The following is a 17,245-nucleotide window of genomic DNA, read 5'->3' as shown; positions in this document are numbered from 1 at the left end:
ATTCGAACCATGGGTTGGTTCAGGGTACTTTGCCGACGAACATGGAAGAGCAACCACTTGCTGATGGAGATGAGCACAAAGAGAGTGAACCTAGTGGCCCCAGCGAAGTGTTGATTCGAGCAGAGGATGGTGACAATACAACTATATTACCCGAGCCTCTTGAGTGTCAGACTGTTCAGTCTTCATGTGGCTTCGCAAGAGAAGGTAATGGGTGTGCTGCGGACCGGATGGATCTCGAGGGAAGCGGTAATGATGGTGCCGGCCTTCAATGAGTGCCCCATCCCAATCTCTTCTTTCCCCATGAATATTATAGTTTGGAATTATAGAGGGGTGTCAAAGCCCTGTTTTCAAAAATATATTGACGAGCTGGTTCGGACTCATAACCCAGCGATCTTGGTAATAATGGAAACCCGTGTTGGGGGTGGCAGGGCAAAGGCAATCATTGACAGACTGCCTTTTGATGGCTCAGTGCATACAGACACTATTGGGTTTACGGGTGGTCTCTGGATGCTGTGGGATTCAGATAGAGTGGATGTCACTCCGCTGGCTGATACTGAGCAGGAAATTCATGCAACAGTTAAGGTACGAAATTCTAATTCTAGCTGGCTTTTTACTGCTATGTATGCTAGTCCTAGAACTGCAGAAAGACATATTTTATGGAATAACCTTATTAATATTGGTGAGTTGCATAATTTGCCTTGGGTGTTGGCGGGTGATTTCAATGAACCTCTGTCGGAGGATGATGAATTTGGGGGAAGGGCAGTGAGTGTTAGTAGGTCGCTGCTTTTTAAGGAGTGTTTGGATAAATGTAACATGATTGACATTGGTTTTTTGGGTCCCCGATTCACTTGGACTAACAAAAGAGAAGTCCAAGCTCTAATCCAAGAAAGAATAGATAGTGTTTTTGTTAACCCCAACTGGTGTTTACTGTATCCGGAAGCTCGGGTTGTCCATCTTACCAGATGCCATTCTGATCACTGCCCTATTCTGTTAGAGTTGCAATCGAGAATTAATAGGGGTAGAAAGAGTCCTTTTAGATTCCAAACTTGCTGGTTATTCGAGCCATCTTTCCCTTCTATTGTTTCTCAAGCGAGGAGAGATTCTCCCGCATTAGGAGATGTAGTTAACAGATTTACCCAGGCAGCAATAAGGTGGAATGGCTCTCATTTTGGTAATATCTTCACTAGGAAGAAGAACATCATGGCTAGGATTAATGGGATTCAACGGGCCTTATCTGTGAGGCCCTTTACTTTCCTTGTAAATTTGGAAGATGAGCTTCTCAAGGAGTTAGATTGTGTGCTGAACCAAGAAGAAGAGCTTTAGGCTTTAAAGTCCCATGTCAACTGGATGAATCAAGGTGACCGTAACACTAATTTTTATCATGTGTCCACCCTTGTTAGAAGAAAAAGGAACCAGATCTTAGCCATCAAGGATGCTATGGGGGAGTGGGTGCATGAAGAGAGTGCTGTAAAGGAGATTGTTAGAAGCGAATTCAATAGTATTTATACTTCTTCTTTTGTCTCGAGCTCTTGGGTTGTTCTAGATATTTCCCAATGGCAGGCTAGCTTAACAAATGAGGAGAGGGAGAGTATTGGTGGGATTGCTTTGGAAGAAGAGATAAAATCTGCCCTTTGGTCTTTAAAAGCTTTCAAAGCTCCGAGACCGGATGGTTTGCATGCTGGTTTCTTTCATAGATTTTGGTTGATTGTGGGCAACTCAGTGGTTGATGTAGTAAAGAAGGTTTTTACGAAAAGGGTTGTTCCGGAATACTTGAATAGAAGTCTTATTACATTAATTCCAAAGATTCAAAGCCCTGAGACGTTGAATAACTATAGGCCCATTAGTTTGTGCAATACCGTGTACAAGATTATCACAAAGATCATTGTTGCTAGACTTAGACCTTACTTGGACAAGCTTGTCTCTCCCCTTCAAACAGCCTTTGTCCCGGGAAGGAAGGGCATTGATAATGCGATCATAGTGCAAGAAATCATTCATACTCTTAGTAGGAAGAAAGGGAAGGTGGGGTACATGGCTATCAAGATTGATCTTGAAAAGACATATGATAAATTGGAGTGGAACTTCATAAGAGACATGCTCATTAGGGCAAATTTGCCAGCTTGTTTGATTGACATTATTATGAGTTGCATTTCCACGGTATCGACCTCTGTTTTATTTAACGAAGAAGCTCTTGATCCGATCCACCCTTCGAGAGGCATAAGGCAGGGAGACCTACTATCTCCATACTTATTCATTCTTTGTATGGAGTTTTTTGGTCAACTTATTGAAGAAAAGTGTAACGCTAAGCTTTGGCAGTTCGTGAAGGCATCGTGTGGTGGACCGGCTTTCTCACATTTATTTTTTGCAGACGGCTTGGTCTTATTTGCCAAAGCTGATCACACCAATTGCTTAGCTGTGAGGGATGTTATTGATGTGTTCTGCAGTGTCTCGGGTCAATCTGTAAGTGATGCTAAGTCTAAAGTTTACTTCTCGCCAAATGTGGATAAGGACTCTAGTGAGTCTTTTTGTGATATCCTTGGTTTTGCCTCAACCCCCTCTCTTGGCAAGTACCTTGGAATTCCCATTAAGCACCCCGAATCTACCTCTCAAGATTTTAACTTCATTCTTGATAGGGTGAAAAATAAGTTAGCAGGTTGGAAAGCAAACTTGCTCTCTTTAGCTGGCCGGGCAGTTTTTATCCAAGCTTCCTCAGCGGCTTTTCCTGCATATGTCATGTAATGCACTCACATTCCTAATAAAATCCTTGAGGGAGTTGATCGGGTGAATATGAATTTTCTTTGGGGTTCATCGGAGTCAGCCAAGAAGATTCATTGGGTGGGTTGGCAAAAGGTAATGAAACCAAAGAAGGAGGGGGGTCTTGGTTTGCAATCTGCTAAGGGCAAAAACACCGCATTGCTGGCCAAACTTAATTGGAGGTTGCATGTTGAAAAGGAAGACTTGTGGGCCCAAGTCTTAAGGCAAAAGTACTATAGTCAAAGGAGGATCAGCTCTATCAATGTGGACAGGCTACCTTGTTTGCAGACTTGGAAAGTCGTTAAAAAAGGGAGGGGTACTTTTAATGAGGGCAGCATGTAGACGATTGGAAGGGATAGTAATCTCAGTTTTTGGTGGGATAATTAGATAGGTAAAGGGCCTCTTCGCTGTATGCTACAAGGTCCACTAACTCGAGGAGCGGATCAAGGGAAGGTATGGGATATCATTTCAGACTTGAGTTGGGATTGGGGGTGGATTCCTTTTGACCTCCCTCCTTAGGTCAAGTCCATCATCCAAGCCACCCCCATTCCTATTGCGAGTAGAGGGCAGGATACTCTAGCTTGGTCAAGCAGCCCGAGGGAAACTTTTGACCTTAAGAGTGCCTATTCCTTTGTAACGGCTGATGAGATTGTTCCCCCCTTCAGTTCTGGTTGGATTTGGAAGCTCGAAACGTTGCCCAAAATCCGAACATTCCTCTGGATGTGCCAACATAACAACATAGGAGTTAAAAGTTGCCTTACTAGGAGAGGGGTGGTAGTTGATGAGTTATGTCCCATTTGCCATAGGGAACCCGAATAAATCATTCATGCCTTGAGGGATTGTTCTTGGGTTAAAAGAGTTTGGATGCAGCTAGGTGTGAGCACTTCTAATCAAGATTTTTGGAGTAGTAATATTCAAGATTGGATAAACCTTAATGGGAAAACCAGCCTCAACAGTGCCCAAGGAAAACCCCCTGGAAAATCACCTTTTCCTTTGCTATGTGGTATATATGGAAAAGCCGAAACATGGTTGTTTTTAATGGGAAAATACTGAACCAGAATCTGCCTAAGGAGATTTTGAACCAAGTTTTAGAATTTGTCTACTGTGTGCATTCTCCTAGGAGCCCGATTCAAAAAATCAGTAGGAGACTTCGCTGGGAAAGGCCTCCAACAGGCTGGAAAAAATTAAACATTGATGGATCTTGTTTGGGAGGTTCGAATAGAGCTGGTTGTGGTGGCTTAGTAAGGGATGAGCAAGGGGAGTGGGTTGCAGGCTTTACTAGACACATTGGCTCAACAAATAGCTTCATAGCAGAGTTATGGGGGCTGCGAGAGGGTCTCCTTTTGTGCTGCAATTTAAATATTCATTCCCTTATTGTTGAAATGGATGCTCAAGCAGTGGTGGCTGTTTTGAGGGACAATGATTTTGTGAATAATGTTATTTCTCCCATATTGGATGATTGCAAGTAGTTGGCAGCACACTTCCAGCAGATTCAGTTCAACCATTGTTATCGCCAAGCCAACCGTTGTGCGGATTTGCTTGCTAGGATGGGTGCTTTTCAGGACTTTGAGTTTATTTCTTTTGCTAATCCACCTGTGGACATTAGCAATGCACTTGAGGATGATTTGAATGGTGTGTACTTTAACAGGATGTGTACTGATCCTGCTGTATTTGGTTAGTTTTTGTTTTCATCGTCTGTTTACCCAAAAAAAAAAAAAAAGTTATTAATACGAAGGGGGCATTCCAGCTATTAATACAAAGGGGGCATACCACACACTATTTGGTCACATTATAGAGGAGATCCGATGCAACAACTCTACTTTAGTAAGTTGTAATTTTCAACATGTCCGCAGGGAGGGTAATAACTTGGCCCAGGCCCTAGCTAGGAAAGCAGTTCTATCTACAGACACGGATGTATGGGTAGAAGAGCTACCCAATGATTTGGAAGATGTATTCCAACTTGATTTAGTTCAATAAAATTCACTTACCTTTCTCTAAAAAAAAAAAAAAAAAAAAAAAAGAAGAAGAAGAAGAAGAGAGGGAGAGAGAAGAAAATAAAATAGTAATAATATTTTAGCAAAAAAATAAAATTAATGTACAAAATTTAATTGACAAATGAAGTGTTAATATTTCAATGCGGCCAAGGCTAACATCATCAAACCAAATTAAATCCATGGTTGTGGTGTGAAAATAAAACCGTTATAAAAGAGTTATAATCCTAATAGAACTCTTTTTTTCTTTTTTCTTTTTGGTGGAGAATTTGGAGGGGAGGAGAGGATTTCTACTTGTATTAATAATAATAAATTGTCAAATTTGTCCTTAATTCATTTATTTCTTAAATTTTTTTTTAAAAAAAGTTTATAATTGTAATTGCATTGAAATCATTAGCTTGTGTGGGTGTAATATCACACTCCTAACAATATAAGTGATTGGAAAATGCAAAAATATTGTTGGACAAACACATAAACCTCAAATTGGGATGAAGGGAAAGTTTTGACATTAGAGTATTAAACCAAAAAAAAAAAAAAAAAAAACCCTCTTAGAACACACTATGAGGCATGAGACTAGTTATTATCATAGTTTTAAAAACCAAATTGGATAAAAAATCGAAAAAATTAGTGATTTTTGCCCCTTTGGTCCAATCGGGGTTTAGCCAATAGTAAATATTATAATAATTTATAACATTTATTAAAAATTTTAAAAATAAATTTTCATATCTTAATTAAAAATAAATAAAAAAAATAAATAACCAAATCATTATAAAAGTAAATATATTTTAAATAAATATATATTTTTTAAATGATAAAAAAAAATCCTCAACTCCTCAAAGACGCAATTATGATCTCAATCTCCACCTTCCATTTCCACTTCATTGCCATCAACGGCTAAAGCCCACCCACAAACAATAAGCCCACTCTCATCCAACAGCAAACTCAAAACTCTCACATAGATTGCTCGCTGCTCTCACATTCTCTCTCCGTCTCCGCGGCCTCAATCTTTGCCGCTTATCAACGCCACCACCAAGGTTTGCTACTTTCCTATGCTTTTTATTTTTTAGGCTAATCTCTTCACCGGGGTTTTTGTACTGCTGTTTATCTCTGAGTTATGGACATCTTTCATTGTAATTTTGAATGATTTCGTGCTTGATATTGATCTTAATTTCTTGAATTTGCTGCAAACCGTGATGGGTATAGCTTAATGAAAGCTATCTGTCCTCATATATTTGGTCCAGTTGTAGTTAGTCCTTGATACCTCGGGTTGTATAAATTGGAGTATTATGGTGATTTGGTGGCTGGGTCTTATGATTACACTGTTGTTGGTTGCTGTCTAGATAGTGATAACTTGAAACGGTACACCATTATTTACCGGCACTGATATATTTTGTTTCATTCACCAATTAGAGTGTGCCCATTTGGTACAACTTATTTTTTCAGTTTTTGGAAAATAGAATGCTTAAAAAAAATCTGAACTTTGAAAAAAATGCAGATTCAAAACAGGATGCCAAACGAGCACAAGTGAGATGAAAAAGAAGGGGAATAGGTGGTGGTGAGATTATTGAGAGAGGTAGACCAGTTTTTTCATTTTTGGATAGTAATAAGATATGTGTAAAAATATTAGATTATATACATAAATAATTTGAATTTATATTATAATATAAATAAGTATATATCTACACACACTCAGGGTGGGGTAGGGAAATCCCTCCCATCCCCTCATGGTGGTGGGGAAAACTCATACAGGACAGGATGAGAGTATGAGACGGATTGAATCGAGACAGATTTGTGCAGAGGCAACGATATTGCATAACTAGATGGTTCATTTTGTTATGTTAGATGATGAATAATTTAACAAAGGACCAGATTGGTGAGGTGATCAGAAAGCAAGTCAAAGCTTGAATTGAGGGCAACAAGCAGTATCCCAACTCTAGGCTTAACTGAGACATTTGTCATAACAGGGTAATTGCAGATTCTATTCTCAAGTCACGTAACTGAAGTTGTATTATGCTTTACCAGTCTGTATAGTTAGTTTTTTTTGTCTTGTCTCTTGATTGATTGGTGTGTTTTTGTTCTCTTCTTGTATTAAGTGTGGTTAGGTGCTGTGCAGGCTGTGCTTTGCTTTTGGTTTTGGTTGTTTTTGTAAGTTGGTTTCCTCTCGGATGTTGTTGCTGGCTATCCAGGTTGTCCTGCTTGTTTTGAATGAAACCTAACTTGATTATCAAAAAATAAAAGGAAAAAAAGATGAAGAATAAGTTTTAAATGCAAAATTTGGAACTCTAGGTTTGATATGAAATAACATAAGGTTTGAAATGTAATTTATCCTAATTCTTTTACGCATGGAATTCCAAATAAACTGAACATGATAGTCCACAACTTTTTAGCAATAGGACAGTGTAGGAGTAAATGGTCCACAGACTCCTCACTACATTTGCACATATAATACCAATCTAGCACAAACAGGTGTCTTTGCTGCGGATTATATCCATGATCTAAAATTTCCCCCAATGCTGCAGTTTACAAAAAGAAAGCAACTCTAGGTGGCACCTTCGTCCTCCAGATGTTTTTCCAATGAAAAGACATGTCACTAGTAAAAATAAAAGAACGATAGGACCCTTTGGTGGTCACATATAATGTAATAAAAATCATACATTTCTGTATTTGTATTTGTTTGATTTGTGTGTGTCATGGTGTCATAACATGACTTTATATATTTATTTTAATTAAAGGGTAATTCTGTAATTATCATAGTTTAATTATGTATGAGTTGGCCATTTCCACATGTCAAACTGGTTTATAATTTGCTGTTTTGGGTGTGGCTGTGGCTGTGTTATTCGTGGACTGCCATTGCACATACAATGAGACTTTTGTTATTGATTTGGATGAATCTCTTATGTAGTTTGTGCAACATATTAAAATGAAAGTCCTTGTTTTGTATGTGCTATTGTGATTGTAACATGGTGATCTTGTCTGTTGGTATCTGTTCATTTTGCAGTTAAAAGGTCTGAGGTTGCTGATATACAATGGTTAACGCCACTAAAGGACTGTTCATTTCCTGGTATGATACCTTTTCTATACTGAAGCATTGCCAATTATGTCAAGGACTGACTGCTCACTCTGTGCATGGGTGTGTGCGTTTTTAGTTAATTGAGTATTCTTCTCTTGGCGAACTAGGTTCTCTTTTTCGCTGGAGACACCACTTCGTTGCATCTTACATCCATTTAAAGCTCAAAAACGGTTAACTGAAACATCAAACATCAGATTTTTGACTGTTCATATTGCTTGGAATATGTTTACAGCATGATTTTTTGCATTTGGAATGTTTTTTAGTTGATTATCATTGAGCAATCCAAAAATGTTAATCTATTAGTTGGATTCTGATTAGTATCATTATGTGATCATTTGAAGGCATCAATTGCCTCTCAATCCAATAATTGAACTAATGAATGGTGAGGAAGGCGTTTTCACGCCCACAGAATTTTTGTTTCATGTTATTGTCCTCTTATAAAATGTGTCATTGATGCTGAAAGATCCTGGTCATGGTTCTCTCTTGCAGTGACATACCAATGGCACAATTCATCATAAATTACAATGCCTCATTGCCTGCATCACAGAAGTTCATAATACAAGTTCTGGATAGCACTCACCTTTTTGTGCAACCCCACGTGGCTGAAATGATACGAAGTGCCATTGCGGAGTTTAGAGACCAGAATTCATATGAGAAGCCAAATTGATTCTTTCTTTTTTCTTTTTCTTATTTTCTTATTTTATTATTTTCTATTGTCCATCAATGAAGATCTTTCGTAAATGATGATGGGCATGTATCATAAAAACCTGTGCAACTTATATGTCAAGTCATTTTATATTGCTTCTCTTATCTGTTGCATATGAATTGCACATGAGTTGCTCCCTTTGTTTATGTGTTAACTTTTGGTAAGACGCTAATGGATTTAAACGTACTTTCTGCTGAATAATGCTTGCCCCTTCCTTTTTATTGGAGTTCATTTGCGATTGAACCAAGTTTTTGCAGTGTTCTTGAACTGGCAGTGAAGTTTGTGAAAACAAAACTGATGGTCTGGTTATAGTGCCATAACTATTTCACCGGATGAGTAACATCTCTTGGTGAGTTTGACCAGATGTAGCAGGTACAATGTACAAGCTCTTGAAATAGTTGAAAAGCATGGGGAAGAAAACACTGATGAGTTTTGAATTCATGACCTCACAGAGGAGGTGGTATCAGTTGAGCTGGAGCTCATTGGCAAAAGCCTGGATGGTTGGTGGCTTGGGGAAGAAAGTATTTAATTGTTAAGATGTAGGCTTGTAGGGAGGAGTGCAATGTTTTAAAGTGTGATTTTTTTTTTTTTTTTTTGGTTATTTTAAATGCGTCAGTGGTGCTGAAAGAACCTGGTCATGTTTATGTCTTGTAGTGACATAACTATTGTCATAATTGTCTATAAAGTTTCTTATCGTAAAATCATATTGTAAGTGCTTATGAATTATTCGATACATAAGTACATATATATCATATGAATTGTATCATACTAGCTTTAATGCCATAACTAGCACTAACAGAGCAATATCTCTTGGTGGGTTTGGCCGGATGTGGCAGTCATGATGTGCAAGCTCTTGAAATGTTACGGGAAGAAGCACTTAAATTTCAAAGTTATAGACTGGGGAGGTAGAAAGGGTAGCAGACTCTCATTTTGTTAGCTTTGTTGTCTAGGCCTTCAGTGTCAATGAGAAATGAGAAGTTACTTTCTTGGTGGTCTGGCAATTCTCACTGATCGAACCTTTTGCCAATATGTGATCGAAGTCTATTCGAAAAACTTGACTATGTCACCTGCGATTGGTATATTGGGTAGCAAGCATCTGGAGCTATCATCCTTATCTTGCCATCAGTTTTTAGGCTAATGCATTTATGTCTCTTAAATCTCACAAAATGATCAACTTAGGATTGTAAATGAGCTGAGCATGGGCTTGTTCATTTAATTTAATTTCAAACACAATCAAGGTAGAGCTCATTACCAAATAAGATTATATGTTCATGTTTGGTTCATTTTCTTATTAAACAAGCTCAAGTTTATTCCCAAACTACTTGATTTACCCCTTCACAAATTTATGAATTTCCACTACGAATGGACTCTTTATATTTTATTAATAAACAATAATAGTAATTTGATATCATATGAACTTATTTACAAATTTACACTATCTAGTCTCAAGTCTATATAAGTATGGTTTTAGACAAAGTATTTTTATAAAAATATAATATTATATATAATTAAATCGAGTATCATGTTCATGAGCTTGTTCATGAACACATTATAATATTTGATCTTGACTCGTTTAATAGTCAAGCTTAAACTTGAGCTTGACTTGTTTGCTAAATAAATGACCATAAATAAGCTTTTTTTCAAGTTGTTCATAAACGGTTTGATTAATTTACAACCCTAAATAGAGTTCATGTTAGATGAAATTGCACTAGGGGTACATACATATGTGATTCTCATGCTTCCTTTTTTGTTTCTAAGTATGACTATTAACTTGGCTAGCTGTTGGTGTACGAAGACCTCCTGCTCGAAGCATTGCGGGTGTTGTTAAATGGAAACCTCTGTGTGTGCCTGCTGTGAAGGTTAACTTTGATGGTGCTCTGTTTGGGGAGTCAGACTGTGCGGGGCTCGGTGTGGTGGTCCGTAATTCAGAGGGTGCGGTGTTGGCTGCCCTTTCTGAAAAAATTATGAAGCCTCAGTCTGCGGAGCTGGTGGAGATTCTGGCTGCGCGGCGTGCGGTGCTGTTTTCCTCTGAGTTGGGCTTCCATAACTTGCTCATTGAAGGTGATTCTTCTTCGGTCATCAAGCTTCTTCAGGATAGGAGTTCATCTCATTTCCAGGGTGGTCATATTTTAAAAGACATTATGTCTCTTCTAGACTCTTTTGTGAGTTGTTCTTTCTCTCATGTTGGCAGGCAAGGTAATGCGGTGGCGCATGCCTTAGCCCAGAGAGCTAGATTATATTATCCATCTGTGGCTTGGACGGAGTATGTTCCTCCAGCCATTTCTTCTTTTGTTCTTTTTGACCTTAGGGTCTAATTTATTGATGTCTTACTCTTCTTTCTCAAAAAAAAAAAAAAAAAAAAAAAAAAAAAAAAAAAAAAAAAAAACTTGGCTAGCTGTTGTTTTCACTCAAAGAGACTAATTTAACTTGGCCAAATCATCTAAGGCTGAATTTGAAATTTCAAGTGGACAATTAGTTGCAGATGTTTCCATTCTCAAATCAAAGAGTGCAAAGGAATGGATTGACTTTTTTTTTTGGCTTACAAGAAGTTGAGGAAGGAGATTCAAACCCAAGTTTTTCTTATTAAAATAATTGAGTAATGCTGTTGAATACAAGTTAACGGGGGCTTAATTAGTATAAAACAAAATTTAAATTTGCTAACAATTCGAGTTCTTACCAAATATGGTTGGATAACCATTTGATCCCTTCATATTCAACCTTATCTCAGGTCTAAAGATGGTACAATTTGGGTATAGTTCTCTAGGTGCAATGGGTTAGGTTTTTCAATTAAAATCAAAGACATAACTGCAATAAAATTAATTTCTTTTTAAAAAAAAATGATACTTTTTTGTGTTTTATTAATCTCTACAAACATGTATCTAAATTTAGTTAAAAAGCTTAACTAAATTTGTCGAAATTCTACATTAAGACCGTAAGACCTAAACTTTTATTTATTATTTATTGATACAAAATAAAGATACCAATCTAGTCTAATTTAATGTGTGAGAAACTCCCTCTTAGAGACTTCCCCCCTCCTCATTCCATAAGAATTTTGTACTTGTGGAGTGATTTAAATTAATTTTGAAATCCTCAGAAATTAATTGCCAAATAGTCAATGCCTTTGAAGGGAAATATTAGACGGCAAATAAATACATAAGTGATGCAATTTTTTTTCTAACACATCTCATGGTTATTGCAGTAGTTGATTTTGAGTGGTGAACACAAAGGAAAGACTCATAGGCCCACTACTAACCGTACACTATTTTAGTAATTGTGAAATTTGTTGGAAAAAATAAAGTTGTTTTCAAAGCATTATTGATAGATATATGACCACCCAGCAAATAAAAATAAAATAAAAGCTTTGAAAGAGAAATAGGATTGCCTAAACTAATGTTATTACCGTGATAAAAATCACAACTTGGACACGTAAAAAGTTATAAAAGGTAAGTAGTGGTTCTATCATTTTTACCCGACCACTCACGAGTCACAATTTACCATGGGTTAAGTCGCGATAGCATTATTAGGCCTACTCGGGTCCATGAGTAAAGAGAGACTCATCCATCAAAAAGCTTAACCATCAACAGCTGATATCAGTCTTAAAACAGAAGTTATAAATACTACCGGCACTATCTAATCCGCCCTCTTCTCTTTTCTAACCCACTCTCTACGATCTTCTTCCTTCTGAACCCAACCATTAATCTTCACTCTCTCTGAGAAAATGTCAGTCTCTCTTCATACAACCGCTTCTACTCCGAGTTTTCAACCCCAAGTCAGAGCCTCTCACCCTCACCTCAGGTTTTCTCTCTCTCTCTCTCTCTCTAGTAGTAGAAATTTGTATCAATGAGAATTATTGTAATTAATGATTTATGAATTCTTCTTTATGTTTCACAGTTGCACTACAAAGCTTTATTCTGGACTAAAGCTTCAATCTTCAAGTTTGCTCACTTTGCCTTTTCTTTTTCTCTCTCTTCCTTAGTTTTGTGATTTATCTACTTTTATTTATTTATTTTTTCTTTCTTAATTGTTCAGGTCCGTTTGGTATTAAAATACCCAACTTGACGGCTGATTTCTATGGCAAAGTTAATAAGAGCTTGCAACCCAGGTAACTCAATTGCATATAATATAGTCTAATTTTTGTGTTACCTTCAATCTTTTGCAATTTAATTGGTGGGTCTCAAACATTATTCTATATTCTAGAACTGTTTCTGGGATTGCGCATTAGTAAATTTTTGGAGCAATGAGAAGCACGTGAATTTTTCACTTCAAAAATATATGTATCCAATTACAAAATGATATGGGTATTTCTTGTTCTTTGATGGGATTTATTTGAATTGTACTATTTTGAGCTTCACTGAGCAAATTAACATACAAAGAAATGTGTTTTTATATCCTTGATTTATTTTCCCTTTCAAATATATTAATGGAAAGGAAATTCTGTTGCTTATGTCATTGCTTTTCGATGTCATCTTTGTTAAGTTTCCTTCTGAATGTTTGGTTAAATGGAGAAAGGGAAATTTTGATTTTCAATATTGCTCTAGGTAAAACCCATTATAAAGTGCCTGTATTTTTTTTGCATCTTAAACTTGCTTTCATAGTCTTAGTTGATTACTTTGTGAGTGATAATGAGTGCCCAGGTTCAAGTGTTGCTGGGTTCCTAGACATAGCGCCATTTCATAAAAGAAAAAATAATTGACTTTGGAATGTACTTTGAACGAGACATCTCTAGATCGATGTTATGTTCATGTATCTTTTCAAAACAATAATTGACTGCTTATGTTGTATAAGCCTTTGTTATTTAGTCCTGGATATCCCCAACACATTGATTTAGAGTGCAATTATTTCTACTTGTAGAGTACAACTCACCCTTTAGCTGGAAGTTTTAAACATCCTTTCAGAAGTCGTTCTTTTGTATCCCACTCTTACGGGATAATTGTTTCTAATCATTCTCTTATTTAGTTCTTCCATGATGGCTTTTGTACCCTTAAAAAAATCTGAGCTATTCTACACTATTTTTTGGTTTAGCCCTCTTGAATAAAGAGATGTCTTTTGAATTTGCATGATTTTTTTTTTCAAGAACTGACCTAATTGCTAAAGTAATATGTTACTGCATGTATGATGTACTTCTGTGTTTGCAGGACTCATAATCATATAGCAGCACGAGGACGAGTTAGAATGATGCCTATAGGGACACCAAGAGTGCCATATAGAACTCCTGGTGAGGGAACTTGGCAATGGGTTGACCTATGGAATGCCCTTGTAAGTCACTGCCAATAACTCCATGTTAAACAAATAGTCAATTGAATTCACCAAAGTTCATTTTTATGGTTAATAACATAGAAATGATGCAAATATGGGGTTTGCTGTCGCTTTTTTGTAGAAGAGAGAGAACATGATTCTCCTAGGCCAAGGACTCTGTCCAATGATCTTACCATCTGCGAGTTTTAAATTTTTGACTTTTTTTCTTTTGCTTAAACATTTAAGAACAGTGCTTTTTGTTTATTGTTTGTGGTTTGGTGTTTTTTTCCAAAATCTGGCCTTGAAATTCAATATGTAAGCCAGGAAATGGATTGAATACTGGATGGCTCATCTATTAAAAAAAAAAAGGTCGTACCCAGTGCACAAAGCTCCCACTTTTCCGGGGTCTAGGAGGCTCATCTATTCAAGATTAATATTTATATGCATTTCAAGTTTCCTTGTGATTTCTACCTGATTTACATTTAATTATATTTCTCTAAGAATTTCACATACTTGGGATGCAGTATCGAGAACGTGTTATCTTTATTGGACAAAATATAGATGAAGAGTTCAGCAACCAAATACTGGCAACAATGTTGTACCTCGACAGTGTTGATAATTCCAAACAGCTCTATATGTACATCAATGGTCCTGGTGGAGATGTGAGTTCGTTATAAACCAGCCATCTACAATCATATCCTTATTCTTTTTGAATATTTTTGACATTTGTGAGATCTTTTCTCCTGATAAAAACTTGCTCTGTTTGCAGCTTACTCCAAGCATGGCTATTTATGACACCATGCAGAGCTTGAACAGTCCTGTCACCACCCATTGTGTGGGCTATGCTTATAATCTAGCAGCCTTTCTTCTGGCAGCTGGAGAAAAGGTAACAATTTTGTTTATTAGAATCTGGAGTGATAACATTGTTATACAACCCTATCATGGAGGCAATGAGGATATACAAAGTTATAATGCTATATATGCCACAGTGCAGGGGAGCTGGACCTAAAATAAGGCATTTTGACCTACTCAATCAGTGATGAATGATGGTGGACAGTTCTTTTCCTCTCTTTTTGATCTATAATATCACGGTTTTCCCTTATTTTAAGTTAGTATCTGACGCAGTAGAAACTGGAACTTTACAACACAAAAATTAAAAGACAGGAAAATAAAGGATAAGACCTAAGAGCCAGCACTTAGGCTTGCTTGGAGTCAGCACCAAGCAAAGGAAATCCACTAGAAGTCAGCACCTAGGGTTGGCTGGAGTTGGCACCAGAGCAAAAAAACCAAAAGCAACTTTCATTCATCAAAATAATCTCCATGATAGGAGTACAATGCTTTGTTTATATAGGAATACTAAACCCTAATTCTAATTAGTGTAGGACACCCTAATTGCCTTATTACAAATATAACATTTCTTATAGAAATTAAGAAACTAATAACCTAATAAACTAATAGGACCTAAAATAAAAAAAATACAATTGATTTACAAAAAGAAATAAAACTAAATAAAAATAAATTGTTGCTTGTGCTTCCCGCATCAGCATCTTAATGAACTTCTTTGATAGAAATGTGTCATTGTGAAATTAGGATACTCATCAAGAGTTTGAAGTCTTTTTCTTCAACATGGGTGGAATTAATGAGGAAGGCTATGTTAAACATGGAGGCAACAATGACTATAAAAGAATACATGTAACTTGATTAGTTGATGATGATTTATAGAGCTGTCTTCAATTTAATTGTGACTAATACTACTTGGGTTGAGTATAACATGCTGTTTGTATAGGTTGCATTCACCTTTTCTAACATGCCTAAACTCTAAAGATCTAATTCTATATTTCTTTTTCATAATTTTTGCTTAAAAGGGTAACCGCTTTACAATGCCTCTTTCAAGAATTGCACTACAATCTCCTGCTGGAGCTGCTCGTGGTCAGGTGAGACTGCATACCCTCTTGTCATGTAAACCTATTGTAGATACTTTCTGTTAATATGGCTTTTCATTCCTTGCAATATTCATACATATATGAAATTTTCTGTCAGGCTGATGACATTCATAATGAAGCAACTGAACTTCTCAGAATCAGAGATTACCTTTTTAATGAATTGTCTAAGAAAACTGGCCAGCCTGTTGAAAAGGTTAGCTTGCTCAAGACTAAATCCTATGATGTCTTCTTGGCTGTTCTATTTGACTCTTATATAAGATAGACTCTACTCTTGTAAATAATGGCTGCTAAGAAGCTGAAGTTCATATCTTGCCAATTTTATTTGTATCGTGTAGAGTTTGTTTCTCTTCATTCCTTGAGTTGATTCCTTTTTATTTCTTAAAATATAGGGTATGATCAGTTTGAAAAACCAAGTTAATGTATTTCTGCAGATTAACAAAGACTTAAGCAGGATGAAACGCTTTAATGCTCAGGAGGCTCTTGAATATGGGCTAATTGATCGTATTGTTAGGCCACCCCGTATTAAGGCTGACGCGCCTCCCAGGGATGCTGGAACAGGGCTTGGTTAGTATACTTGTTTGAGCACTGAATTTGCTGATTGCAGTTAGGCAGATCAGAATTTTTCCATAGTTTTTATTTATTGACATGTATAATTGGCTATCTAGTTAGAAATGGTTTGATAGGAATTTTTATCCTTGCACTGATTTTGTGATAAATGGTGCCCCACGAGGGCCTTTAGAAAGCAATATTTTGTCTGAATCTTCCCTGTCCACTGCCTTTCTTGTCAGTGGCATACTCATCTATATATATAAAACCGAAGCCTCTGAAACTCGTATAATTTTCCATGTCATCACTATTTTATTTTTCTTTTTATTTTAGATTTTATATGTTATATATTTACTATTTCTCTTCAACGTGTAATTATCTTATCAAATGTTACAATAGTTTAGTTTAAGTAAAACTCTATTAGATATATGTTTTAAGAGCTTGAAAATTCTATTTCAATTAAAATTTTATAACAAAAATTTCAACAAATATAAACCCCTTCATACTCACTCAAATTTTCACAAAGAAAGATTTTAATCATTAATATTTTGTTAACAATACTGCAAATCACTTATATTGTAGATTCATTAGATATAAAATTCATATGTGAATAGTTTGATACATGTAACTACAAATGATATTATAGCACGATTGGTATATTAAAAGATAATTTTGTATTAAGGTGCTATCATTTTATATTTCATGGTTGTTATACTAATGCAATTTATTCCTTTCGTTATAATAATTACTTATTTGGTTATAATAATTATATATATTTTACAAGTTTTAACATAAAACCGTACAATGCACGGGCCTTCAACTAATATATATATAATCGAATCCTTTGACTTTTTATTGACCTCTCTAGTGCTTACCACATCATTATCATTTTTTTAAAACAAAACTATTGAACTCTTTTTTAATTAACAATATCAACTTCAACCCAAAGATAGCTAATCTTTGATATCAACAGCCAAAATCCAAACTTAACAAGAAATGGAAC

The 17,245-nt window shown here is 36.2% G+C and overlaps 4 protein-coding genes across 8 annotated transcripts; all 4 read left to right on the top strand.

Moving 5' to 3' along the window:
- The first annotated feature begins 402 nt into the window (after positions 1 to 402).
- Positions 403 to 1,323, top strand: LOC126708367 (uncharacterized). The gene has a single exon (XM_050408157.1). It carries the CDS (start codon positions 403 to 405, stop codon positions 1,321 to 1,323), a length of 921 nt encoding a protein of 306 aa, XP_050264114.1.
- Positions 1,324 to 5,599: 4,276 nt separating this feature from the next.
- LOC126709501 (general transcription and DNA repair factor IIH subunit TFB5) lies at positions 5,600 to 8,622 on the top strand. 5 transcript variants are annotated; one of them, XM_050409757.1, is made up of 5 exons: positions 5,618 to 5,776; positions 6,238 to 6,315; positions 6,585 to 6,707; positions 7,741 to 7,803; positions 8,302 to 8,622. In XM_050409757.1, the coding sequence occupies exons 4-5, from the start codon at positions 7,769 to 7,771 to the stop codon at positions 8,477 to 8,479; spliced, it is 213 nt and encodes a 70-aa protein (XP_050265714.1). In that variant the 5' UTR covers positions 5,618 to 5,776; positions 6,238 to 6,315; positions 6,585 to 6,707; positions 7,741 to 7,768; the 3' UTR covers positions 8,480 to 8,622. The 5 variants fall into 5 exon arrangements, with proteins under 5 accessions (XP_050265715.1, XP_050265714.1, XP_050265713.1 ...); XM_050409756.1 differs by having other exon boundaries at positions 6,238 to 6,707; XM_050409759.1 differs by lacking the exon at positions 6,238 to 6,315 and having other exon boundaries at positions 5,623 to 5,776.
- An 866-nt stretch (positions 8,623 to 9,488) lies between these two features.
- Positions 9,489 to 10,833, top strand: LOC126708366 (uncharacterized). Its single transcript, XM_050408156.1, has 2 exons — positions 9,489 to 9,594; positions 10,298 to 10,833. The coding sequence occupies exons 1-2, from the start codon at positions 9,489 to 9,491 to the stop codon at positions 10,831 to 10,833; spliced, it is 642 nt and encodes a 213-aa protein (XP_050264113.1).
- A 1,289-nt stretch (positions 10,834 to 12,122) lies between these two features.
- On the top strand, positions 12,123 to 16,455 carry LOC126709326 (ATP-dependent Clp protease proteolytic subunit-related protein 2, chloroplastic). Its single transcript, XM_050409525.1, has 9 exons — positions 12,123 to 12,313; positions 12,410 to 12,453; positions 12,548 to 12,620; positions 13,654 to 13,774; positions 14,278 to 14,415; positions 14,523 to 14,639; positions 15,619 to 15,687; positions 15,794 to 15,889; positions 16,128 to 16,455. The coding sequence occupies exons 1-9, from the start codon at positions 12,237 to 12,239 to the stop codon at positions 16,263 to 16,265; spliced, it is 873 nt and encodes a 290-aa protein (XP_050265482.1). The 5' UTR covers positions 12,123 to 12,236; the 3' UTR covers positions 16,266 to 16,455.
- The last annotated feature ends 790 nt before the right edge of the window (positions 16,456 to 17,245 follow it).

This window comes from Quercus robur, chromosome 12 (assembly GCF_932294415.1).
Source record: "Quercus robur chromosome 12, dhQueRobu3.1, whole genome shotgun sequence".
NCBI classification, from domain to species: Eukaryota; Viridiplantae; Streptophyta; class Magnoliopsida; order Fagales; family Fagaceae; genus Quercus; species Quercus robur.
Note: the sequence above shows the minus strand (reverse complement) of the source record. Positions and strands in the feature narration are given on the sequence as shown.

Coding starts and splice junctions, on each gene's coding strand:
- LOC126708367 (XM_050408157.1), top strand. CDS start 403: ATGGAAACCCGTGTTGGGGGTGGCAGGGCAAAGGCAATCATTGACAGA.
- LOC126709501 (XM_050409758.1), top strand. CDS start 7,769: ATGGTTAACGCCACTAAAGGACTGTTCATTTCCTG. Junction 7,804..8,301: donor AAAGGACTGTTCATTTCCTG/GTATGATACCTT, acceptor TCTCTCTTGCAG/TGACATACCAATGGCACAAT.
- LOC126708366 (XM_050408156.1), top strand. CDS start 9,489: ATGAGAAGTTACTTTCTTGGTGGTCTGGCAATTCTCACTGATCGAACC. Junction 9,595..10,297: donor GACTATGTCACCTGCGATTG/GTATATTGGGTA, acceptor TAACTTGGCTAG/CTGTTGGTGTACGAAGACCT.
- LOC126709326 (XM_050409525.1), top strand. CDS start 12,237: ATGTCAGTCTCTCTTCATACAACCGCTTCTACTCCGAGTTTTCAACCC. Junction 12,621..13,653: donor AATAAGAGCTTGCAACCCAG/GTAACTCAATTG, acceptor CTGTGTTTGCAG/GACTCATAATCATATAGCAG. Junction 13,775..14,277: donor TTGACCTATGGAATGCCCTT/GTAAGTCACTGC, acceptor CTTGGGATGCAG/TATCGAGAACGTGTTATCTT.